Raw genomic sequence first — 11,942 nt, 5'->3', positions numbered from 1 at the left:
TTATATTTAAAAAATTAAATAAGACATAATATTTAATAGCATGATTTTTGTATAATTATGAAAAATGAAAATTTTGATCTCTTTGAAAGATCCAAAACTAAAAGCGGTGGTATTAATTTGCTAGCAAGAAGATAATGGAAGCCGTCAATACCTTATCTCTAAATGACTAAAACACAAATTACAATACTAAAATCATTTAAATATGATAAAAATTTGGAGAAGAAATAACCTAAACCACCAATATCTTTTTTTCCTTCTCATGTGGAAGAGATCATTAATTCCTAGAGACAAAGTGTAATCGTTAGCTAGCCATTCCTCAACTTCATTTCATGTGCAAATTTCTAATTTTGCTACATAAGAAATTAAAATATATACAAACGTGTATTCAGTTCGATTTCATCATAATTTTCCCTTCAATATTTGGACAAAACAGTACATTTTAAAAGATACTCAACATACAGGAAAGAAAGTGAACACCATCAAAGAAATGCGTACATCACACACCGAATTTATTCCGATAATTATAATAGTCCACATTTTAATTAATTACTTCCTCGTCATGGAGACAGTGACATTGACAAATTTTGGCTCCTCTCCCTTAGCCAAGCGATCACAAAGAATTTTGCTGTACTTGTCAAATATTTGATCCATTACGGATTCTCCGAAACGTTCAGACAACAACGGTTCCGCCACGGATCTCATGCAACCGCTCACGTTGTTCCCATCAGGCTCGGCGGCGGCGGCGGCATGGAAGCCTTTGCCCCAAGCGGCCCACGAGATTTCCGACGTCTCGAGGTGGTTGATGCCGAAGCTACCTTCCTTTTCGACCTCCTCCTTCACTTCTGTAGGGGATGGTGTGTACTGAGGGATGTTGAAAGAATGCAGCTTTTCTTCTTCTATCACCCCCTACATGTACGTATATTTTTTTTTTATTATGGTACTTGAATATATAAGATTAATTGCATGTTTTAATTCAACTTAATTGCTTGCGTATTTCTATAGTCCATATATATGTTTGAATTTACGTACAAAAACATATATAATATATTATATTTATATTTATAGGATATACCTCAGCTACCATTTGTTTGAGAGCGAGGGCCAAAAGCTCCCAAATATAGCAGCACTCCTTGCTACGAGCATCCTCACTTCTCCTTCCCAGAACAGTTAACACCATTCGTCCAGTACCGGAGACTACTTCCTCCGAACGGCACCGGAGAAAAGTCGAAAAATCGTTTCGAAATTGATTGTAGTATGCGTGGATCACCTGCCGCGGGCTTGCACTTGCCATGTAAATATTATCTTTGTTCAGCAATTCCACCTCTTTTGGAATCTGATTAAAAACAAAAACAAAAACAACTGGAATTATATTATATCAAGGGATGATATGTCTAGACTTGTGACTCTAGTATGAGGATATTCCGAATCGAACCAAATTTGGAATGAAATGTACGTGTTCCACTAATTAACCTTGGAAAGCCACATAAGACTATAAGAGGAATGGATAAAATGCAGAGTGTTTGAAGCAAAAAGTCTGCCGTAAAAGGATCCAGGGACCGCAGACACAAAGCATGGACTGACTCGGCCGCCGCGACTCCTTTCGTCTCGTAACTCCAGTTGAAACTTGGGCAAATGGTCCCGTAAAATGGAGTTGAAGTCATTCCCATTCAGATCATTCAAATGTATCCGAAACTCAGGAGGCTGCTGGCCTAGTGCCCGGCATAATTCGCGGACGGTTTTGACGAGCTCCGTCGCCACAGCCATTGTATTTGGTCCACTGGAACAACCCAATTCAGCCATGCACAAGTCCTTGGGGGCATTCATACTAATGTAAAGTTCAGTTATGGCTTCATCTGTTATTGGCTTTGTCATGGATATCACCTTTCTCTGCACTCATGCATTCCAAAATTAATATATATCACAAGCTATTTGAATACAATAAATCTAGTGTATTTTACACTGAGGTACTCGAATGTTGGTCGGGTACTATTAATTTGTTGGACAACAATCGTCACGCTATATTTACTTATGATCTGCGATATTGGAAATGGTTTTAATACCAAATATTTTGAGTATCATCAATTAAATTATGTGGTTCATATGGCAAAACATGGATGAATTCAAGTACGTGCGGATATATCCAGGAATTAAAGTTGAGGTGTGCTTGAACTTAACGTGATAAGTTATATATTATTGCAAAAAAATGTAATAAATTTTATATATAAACCAAAAAAAGTAGTTATATTGCTCAATGAAGTTGTGTACTAAAATTAAGAAGGTAATTTTTATTTGAAATTTATAGAGAAAAGGGTACACGACAGATGATACTGTACCTGAAGCAAGGAGTTATTAGCGTAACTGGTCGCCACCAAACCTCCATTCATGTGAAGCACTTGCTTTACTTCCATTATTGACCAACCAATATATATATATGTGCGTGTGTGTGTGTGATTTCTCTATACAATTTTAATTTCTTTCGTTTTTGGCAGACTGTGTCCAAAGGAGGACGAGAGTGGGTTATTTATAGGTGGATATTCCATGCACGGACAATCTATATATAGCGAGCATCGTTTGTGGTTTTCCAATTATAATTGTTTTAGTTCCGTGGCTACGAGGCGCTAGAGGTCACTAGAGCGGTCAGACGGGCAACTCATGGCGGGGCGAGCTGGTTTACCAAAAACCCACTTTTTGGCGGTTGAGGGTGGGCCGGCCCACCATCCCGACGGGCTGAAAATCCTCAATCCAACTCAACTCAATCCAAGATGGGTTGCGGATTAGGCGGACCGGCCCGCGGGTTGACTAACTATAAATAAAAATTATTATAATTAATTATAAATTTTATTTCATAAATAAGTATTAATAAAAAATATATTAATAAAAAATTTTAATTATTAATTTCATATGTGTAAATTTTATATAAAGTAATTAATACAAAAAAATTACAACTTTCATTAAAAAATACATATATCACAATAAAAATAAAAATAAATTAATAATTCTTCAGGCCAGCGGCGGGCTAACCCGCGCGGGTCGCGGGCCTAGGCGGGTTGGCCCACCTACGCTCACCTTTAGTTGGGTTTTTCAACCCAACTCACTTAAATTGTGTGGCGGGCCGATCCGACGGGCCTAACCTAAATTGACGGCTCTATTGTGACCTCATGACATTAATGTGTATAAAAATGATTAAAATTTAAATATGCTGAAAATTGAAAGATGCACAATTAAAATAGGAATTTGACTACATAGACAACCAAAATTATGAAGAAGCTGTAATCGTGTAGGATAAAACCCATCTTTCCATTATTTTTTTAATGAGGTTTTGGTTTTGGTATACTAACTTTTAATTTTCAAAAATTTTGGTCTAATTGCTGACATGACAGCTAGACACGTCAGCATTTTTTCGGTACCACATCATCATTTTCCGATGTCATGTCAGTATATTCTGGTGTCACATTAGCAGTTGGGCCAAAATAACCGAAGACTAAAAGTTAGTATACCTAAACCAAAATTTGAAAAGTTAATGGATCAAAACAAAAAAAATGGACAAGTTAATAGACCAAAAAAATATTTTTTTTTAATTCATGATTGTGGTACCTTGTCCTTTGTTTAAAAATGAAAGTTTAAAATTATTTATTAGAGGTCACATTAGACTCTATAGCATCTAGATTCTAGAGTTGTCAAAACGGACTAGCGGAACGAGCCGGTTCATAACCCATTGCAACTCATCATTAGGCATGGCTGGATGGCCCACCTTCTAGGTGGGTTGGAAAAACATCAACCCAACCCATCTGTCCTGTTTTAGGTGGCAGGGTGCATGGGCCAACCCGACAGACTTACATGTATATTGACGGGTTGGGTTTGGCTGACCCATAACCCACCGTAACACACTATTAGACAGGGCGGGGCAGACCAAACCGTCATTTGGTGGGTTAAGACTTAAACGGGCCAGCCTGATGGGTCATGGGCCTAGTCCATTTTGATACCTTTAATTTAGCATCTTAAATTAATAATTTTGGCTTAAAAAACCAATACAAAGTAGTTGCTATAAAAAAATAAGGGTGAATTGGTGTTCAGTCTCTAAACCAAAAGTCAAATTAAGAATCAGTTCCTTGTCAGAAAAAAAATTTGTTTGCACTCCCTGGGCCCACATTATTTTTTCGGATAAAATTGAGTACAAAACATTGAAAATATGGTACAAATACATGATATTTGAGCACTAATTGTTCAAGATCGAGTACAAAAAATAAGATTTTGAGTATAAAATATAAACATCGTTATTAATGTGAACTTGCAACATATGTTTGAGTATTCAAAAATCATATATTTGTAACAGATCTAACACATTGGGTACTCAAATATCATATATGAGTACCATATTTTCAATGTTTTGTACTGATTTCCTTCCAAATAAGATAAATGTGTTATTAATATCAATATTTTTTTAGTACTCGAAAATCATATATTTGTACCAGATCTAACACATTTGATACTCAAAATCTCATATATTAGTACCGTATTTCTAATATTTTGTACCGATTGTCATATAAAGAAAACAAATGTGTCATTATATCAATATTTACTTACATATTTGAGTACTCAAAAATCATAAATTAGTAACATATTTAAAACACTTGATACCCAAATATCATGTACTTGTACCATATTTTTCATGTTTTGTATCGAATTTCATCCGAAACAAAACATGTGGGTCCATTAAGTTTAAACAAAGTTTTTTTCTGACAGGAACTGATCACTGATTTAAGTTTAGGTTTAAAGACTGAATTATAAATTAGCGAAAAAATAATTGTACTCTGCGGGTGCTGACGCAATGCCTAAACCAACCTTTCGGTGCCTGACAATGATGGTTCAATGTGAATTATCATAAGATTATGTATACATGGGGACATCATGCATGTGTACACACGATTGATTGAGCCAATGCAACAATAGTGACGAGTGCCTTTTGATAACTAATTTTTTCACCAAGATATACTAGCGGCAATGTACATACATTGCGTGTGTAATATAATTTTGCTAACAAAATTATGTGTTATGTGTATGTAATATAATATTTGTTTTTAAAAGTGTTTGAATTTAATATGATATGTCATTTAATTTTTTTCAATTTGATAATTTGTGGGTTTTTTTTGTTATTTAAGGTTGAATATACCAAGAGACCAACTAAGGTGTTTTTTGTTCAATAAATAACTAGTACCCGAATGCGTGTCCAATAAATAACTATTACCCGAATGCACGCGTTGCGTATCTTTTATTGTCTATTTTTTTAATTAAAAATATAAAAAAGTTATTATAATAAATAGTTAGATTAAAAATTGTATTTTCGTAAATAAATATTCATGAAATGAAAAAAATAATAATGAAAATGGCATATTCATAATTACATAAATATTTAAGGGCAAAAATGAAGATGGTGCCCATACAAAAAGTCAAAGAGACCACTTGCTCTTACTTAATTTATAGTATAGATGTAGATATTAACCTAAAATAAATTTTTTTAAAAAATATTATATCTTATGTTTTCTAAATAAATATATTGAAATTTCTTCCTTTTTTTCTTTCAAATATAACATCATGTTGCTTTACACTTTTACTAAAATAATATGTAGAAACTACAAATTTTGCAATACTAATCGATATATATTTCTTAAAATTTGAAATTTAAATAATTCAAAAAAATGTAATTATAATTTTTAAATATTTTACAGAACAAATATGTACATATTTTTTAATTCTTTCTAATAAAATATTAAATATATTAAATTATTATAAAATAAAGTTATTGGAAATATTACGATTTTTTAACTGTTTTAATTAGTTATTAAAAAATTATCTGGTAAAAATATAATATTTCTCATATCATGAATGGTTCAATTTTTTTTGGTGAATCAGACAATCAGTGCAATCTTGTATTTGAGGTTGGATTTTTGTTAGCTCCAAGTGAAAATATAGACATCAGATAGAAACACGTCCTTGGAATTATTGATCATGAACGATTGATCCTAATGTGAAACCTAGCTCGAAAGATATTAGTCACGCCGGCGCCCACCTCAGGTCTATGCGCAAGAGTGACTGTATATTTAATAGACTTTTACAGCAATAGTTTCGTCGTCGAGCTCATTTTACGAAAATAATTAATATAATGAAGTTGCTATAAAAATATATTGTAATCCGTTATAAAACCATGTTTAATTCTTTTCTAACCTTTGCGGGACAAGAGGTACTCAAATAATGATTTAATGGTGCTCATGCAAGCCGTGTATAAAAGTTAATTAATTGTGCAAATTAATACATGAGAACAATATAATTGAACTGCAAAATCAAACAATAATTGAAATTTGCTGCACATTATGTATAGTTTCCTATATATTTTATTTTTTTAGAAAAAGAAAAGTACTGATGCACATTATTTTATCAGTAATATCGTGGGAAACATTTTGCAACGACAAAAGGATGTACGAGTAAGAGAGCTGAGTATTGCGTAATTAATTCAAACTCTTAATTAACACTGGTACGTAAAAATGTTTCGCACACACATGTACATTTGTGATTTGACACTTCGAGCCAAGGAGTTGGTTATTGAATTGTATTTGTTTTCTCTTTAATACAAGAAATATCATGAACAACGATATTTATAAAAATAATATTCTAAGATTTTGATATTTTATTGTGAGATTTTGTACTTAATATATCGTGAGATTTTGATATATATATTAAATTATTGTATTGAATTTTTTGTATTGTAATTAAGATTTGATGTACAAATTTCGTTGTACCTTTAGCATCATCCATGTTATAAAATGGGTTTCAAATTAACTATTAAATCATTTGAAATTATTTTCAAACAAACCAAAATCAAGTATTCCGAGACCCAAAAAAAAACAGATAGAATTGCTATTTCATTTTAAATATGTTGTTAAACCCAGTCAATATATATATATATATATATATATATATATATATATATATATAGACACACTCACTAGCATGCATATATTTTTAACATTATTATTAATTATTTTAAATAATATTTAAGTTAGTGATTATTTATTGAGAAAACTGCAATTTTGATCATGTATGTTTGTCACTTTGCGATTTCGGTCCTTTATGTTTTCATATTTCAGTTTTAGTCCCGCATGTTACAATTTTTGGCAATTTCAGTCCTTTTTATTCGAAAATGCTTACGTGACACTTTACACGTCAACTCCACATCAGCGCTGCATTGGTGCCACATCAGCGTGGCAGCACCACATCGAAAAAAAGACTAAAATTTTCCAAAAAAATAAAGATAGCAGACTAAAACTGAAATGTGAAAATATAGAGGACCAAAATCGCAAAGTGACAAACTTACAGGACCAAAAAAATAATTTTCCATTATTTTTTCAGAACATTAAACTTACAAAATCGGTGGCTCTAGGCGGCGTTGAAAAAATTGACCATCTAGGAGGTCTAGGTATCGTGCAGGCGGTTCTAGGCACCATTTTGGCGTTTTTTTTTTATAAAAAATTTTAAAATATTAATAATTTATTTTTAAAATGATTGAACAAATTTATGCATATTTTTTTGAAATATATATATGCACATAAAAAAAATATCCATGTTAATAAGTAATAACCATGGTTGAAAAATAGTAATGAAAATGTTGAACACGTATATACATACTAGCAAAATACACGTGCGATGCACGTAAGGACACCTTTTATTGTTCATAATCTTTGTTAAATAAATTGGTTGAGATGAGAAGAGATTACCGTGCAGTTAATTAATATTTTTTATGGTAATTTAGACAATATTAAAATTAAATATATATAATATAATATAATATGTACAACATTTATTATAAAATGAGTACAAAAAAATTTTGTTCAAATATTTTATGTTTTACAAATTTAATTGAATCTATAGTTGTTGAAAATCATGGTTGTAATAAATATTATAATTTTTTCATAAATTAGACATTAAGAAAAATATAGAATTTGATATTATGACATATTTAATAAAATAAATTTAAGAAAAAATATAATAATACTTTATTGAAAAATTATTTTACCACTATTAATTATGAACAAAAATAATATACAATGCATTCTAAACCTTAAATTAAATTACTGCATATTTTCTTCCTTTATATAACTATTTTTATTTCTTCCACGATTTTTTCGTTTGACATCCTTTTTTATTATTAATTAAAAAAACAAAAAAATTTTCATCTTCAATAACAATTTTTGTGATGTTATCTTCATCAATTATTTGCATTTTTATATATTTTTTCTTTGATTCTTTTGTTAGACGGTCTCTTTATTTATTTTTTCCTTTCTTTTTATCCTGATATTTCTTTGCAAGAGTGGAAATAATTTCATAGTCTCTAATCTTCATTATTGTGTTATTGTCTTCTACTACTTGTAAGTCAATATCTTTACTAATCAATGATGTTATTGGATGTTCTCTTTTAATTTCATGTTAAGTTGTTCGAATATACTGTTGCAATGATTTTGTTGCTAATTTTTTTGCTTGAATTGTTTGAATGCTTTCGATTACAAATGCTAATATTCCGTCTTTTTTTTCAATTGTCTTGTCCATTTTGAGGGGAAAAAAATGTATATCCTTCTTTCTTTGGTGTCTATAAAAACTTGTAGTATATTGAAGTATTGTCGTCATATGGATAGATGTTTTAATAATTGGTAATAATATATACTCTTTGAAAAAAACTATTTACATGTCTTAGTGTAAAATCAATATATTTCAACGTTGACTAATAAAATTTTTTGCAATATTTCGAACAATGTAACCCTTGCAGTTACAATTTTTATTATCTACAGTCATCATTACTCTATATCTACATTAACAATTTAAAATAAGAAAGTATTAATAACTCGTGTAAGCTTATAGTCATCCCTATATTGAAGTGTTGTAGTTCTTTAGATAAAGTAGATATTATTAATAATTGATAATAATATATACTATTTGAAAATAAACTATTACATGTCTTAGTGATGTAATCAATATAATCTTCAACATTGCAACTAATAAAAACATTGCAACATATTCGAATAATGTAACTCATGCATTTCAATGTTTTTATTATTTACAATCACATTATTATATATCTAAATTAATAGTTTAGAATATGACATTATCAATAAGTCATGTAAGTTTATAATTATAGTATTTAATGTTGTTTTATCTTAACACAATATTGATATTGAAGCTTATGCAATTATTTTAGGTCAGGTTTTCTATTATATTGTTTGTTGATTAATCTTGAGTAATTATGTCATGCTTTGTACCATGAATTCGTCTTATTTTCTATATCATGTATGTATGCCTTGAAGCAATATTTATTCTGTGTGTTGTTAATAAGTGGGATACGTTAACCACGTCAAATTAAATATTGATTTTGTAATTTCAAATCTTATGTGTTAATACATATTTTGTGACTATTGATTTACGGAAAAAATATTAATAATGCATTCTAAAATTTAATTTAAATTATTGCGTCAAAAATTTTAACAATATAGGTACTATTTAGGAGTAGGGGTGATCACGGTACGGTTTGGGCGGTTTTATCACTAAATTCAAACCGAATTGTGATGTACGGTTTGGTTTGAAAAAAAAAATTTAATCACGGTTTTTTATATAGAAGTACATATTCGGTTTCGGGCGGTTTCGGACGGTTATACGGTTTTTTATTATGAACAAATAATGATAAAAAAATTTACAAACAAAAGAGAAATTTTAATAAAATAGAAGCTAAAATTAAGTTAGTAATACTAATAATAATAATAATAATGATAATAAATAAATAAATAAATAATGAACAAAAATGTCTTTCAAATAAAAATATAATCTAAATTATGTAAAATAATATTATAGAATAAAAAAATAATTGAACCATGCAATCTTATTCAAAACAATATCAATCACAAAGAAAGAAACTAACATTTTAGCAAATAACTGGTATTACTTATTTCAAAAAATATTCAAAGTTTTCAACGAATTTTCCAAGGGAAAAATACATATGGTTGACAATTGAGAAAATATAATGAATTATTTGACCATGATTAAATTAGTGAGATGAAATTAAGTTTTATTTAATATTTAATTTTGCTCATATACTAATTTTTTTAATTTATAAAAGAGTTTTAAAAAGATATTTTTTTCCAGCCTCCAAATTTTTCTTTAAATGTGCATGCATCATGAATGAGAATATAAAAAAATAAATGTAAATGTGAAATAATATCATTAATTTTTAATTCCTCAAGTTCCGTTTATTATATCTAAGTTTTTATTTTGTAGCATAATGAATTTAATATTATTATTTTGAACATTGTGTAAAATTGAGTCAAATTTGGACAAAAACTCTAAAAAATGGTGTTTTATTTATGAGTTGTTTAATGTTAAATATGTAATAAATAATATAAAAGTCAATCATAAATATTAAAACACTACGCGGTGCGGTCGACACGGTTTTTCATTCAAATTGCCACCACACCATTATATGCGGTGCGGTTTGATAGTTTATTTTTCAATCGCAGTTTTAGTCAAAAAAATTACAATTAGCGGTGTGGTGTGGTTCGGATCGGTCGATTTGAGCGATTTTTTATAAAGTTTGATCACCCCTATTTAGGAGAGCTTCTAGGAACCCTACTCGGTTTTTTGTTCATAAAATTTTGAAAATTTATGAAAAAAAAAACTGAGATGTGTTTGCTAAAAACTCTCTTAAACATTATCATAATATATTTGATGTATTACTAATTCACTATCTTCCTAACGTGTAACACGTTGTATATCGGCATTAGGTGGGGTTCACGTGTAACACGTTGTATGTCGGCATTAGGCGGGGTTCTCATCATATACAATATCATGCTCCTTGGCATGGACATGCAAATATGTCTTTAAGTTCGTCGTTCACATTGTCTCAAAGATTAAATGAATGGCTCCGAGGGAGATCGAGGGTCCCCATCCACGACAAAATGATCATGACCAATTAATTAAGACATAAATTTACATATATGGCTCGACGTGATAAACATTTATATATAGGATTGATATCGTTCACAACAATCAAAGTCTTCGTCGTACCTTAAAACCGAAAAATGACAATGCACCGAAATGACATGACATACGCAATAATTTATAACTTTGTCAAAACTAAAAAGAACAATAATATACCCTCAAAAAACAAAAAAGAACAATAATATATAAATCCTTTCATGTCAATCACCAATTCCGTTACTTATATTTTCCTGGTCAATTCGGCAAATAAATTATCAGGTGTTCAATAGTTTACTAATCTCTAAAACACAAAGGGGGTGTTTACGACTCTTCTTACTTTAAAGAAGTGGTTGAATCTATAAATTACGTACAATTGAGAAAAAAAAAAAATCAAAAAGTGAGCGGTGTTTGAAATAAAAATGAAACTTAAAATCAGAAGTTTGTAATGTTTGATAAATAATTCATGGTTCTAATTCTAACTTTGTATCAGAGGAGAAGTATAATCAAGTAAATCAACATCCTACCATTTTTTTAATTTACTTTTTGAATTTCAACTATACTGAACAAAAAATGACATGAAATATGGGTTTAAGAAACACAAAACTAATTTTTTTAACCCTCGAGATAATTATTTTTTAGTGATCACAAACATTCTCTTATTCCAAAAATTTTCTTGTAAGATTTATAAAAAGAATTGTTTTTTGAACCAAAACCATTTTATTCGGGTCATTCTTCTCTATGATATGTCAAATGTTCCTCAATAATGAATATTAGATTCTTATTGGTTCCCCATTTTACTTGGTCATTAGAAATAGACGGGAAAAATATGTGCCTCGCATGTGCCCAATTTCGTACAAAATTTGGTACTTTTCTAATCTAAATAAATAATAATTACACTTTTCATTTTAATGATTGTGATCAAAATCGTT

General features: G+C 29.8%; 1 protein-coding gene across 1 annotated transcript; it reads right to left on the bottom strand.

Moving 5' to 3' along the window:
- Positions 1-333: 333 nt before the first annotated feature.
- Positions 334-2,506, bottom strand: LOC140866278 (salicylate carboxymethyltransferase). Its single transcript, XM_073271239.1, has 4 exons — positions 2,334-2,506; positions 1,471-1,887; positions 1,073-1,333; positions 334-906 (listed from the first exon to the last, which is right to left on the bottom strand). The coding sequence occupies exons 1-4, from the start codon at positions 2,406-2,408 to the stop codon at positions 547-549; spliced, it is 1,113 nt and encodes a 370-aa protein (XP_073127340.1). The 5' UTR covers positions 2,409-2,506; the 3' UTR covers positions 334-546.
- Between the last annotated feature and the right edge of the window lie 9,436 nt (positions 2,507-11,942).

This window comes from Henckelia pumila, chromosome 4 (assembly GCF_033568475.1).
Source record: "Henckelia pumila isolate YLH828 chromosome 4, ASM3356847v2, whole genome shotgun sequence".
NCBI classification, from domain to species: Eukaryota; Viridiplantae; Streptophyta; class Magnoliopsida; order Lamiales; family Gesneriaceae; genus Henckelia; species Henckelia pumila.
The sequence above is the reverse complement of the archived record's forward strand: the minus strand, read 5'-3'. Positions and strand labels throughout refer to the sequence as shown.

Bases quoted from the DNA above. Each gene is read 5' to 3' on its own strand.
- LOC140866278 (XM_073271239.1), bottom strand. From the start codon at position 2,408: ATGGAAGTAAAGCAAGTGCTTCACATGAATGGAGGTTTGGTGGCGACC. The intron at 1,888-2,333 runs GTACAGTATCAT...GCATGAGTGCAG, and splicing joins CTAATAACTCCTTGCTTCAG to AGAAAGGTGATATCCATGAC. The intron at 907-1,072 runs GTATATCCTATA...ACGTACATGTAG, and splicing joins TCAAACAAATGGTAGCTGAG to GGGGTGATAGAAGAAGAAAA.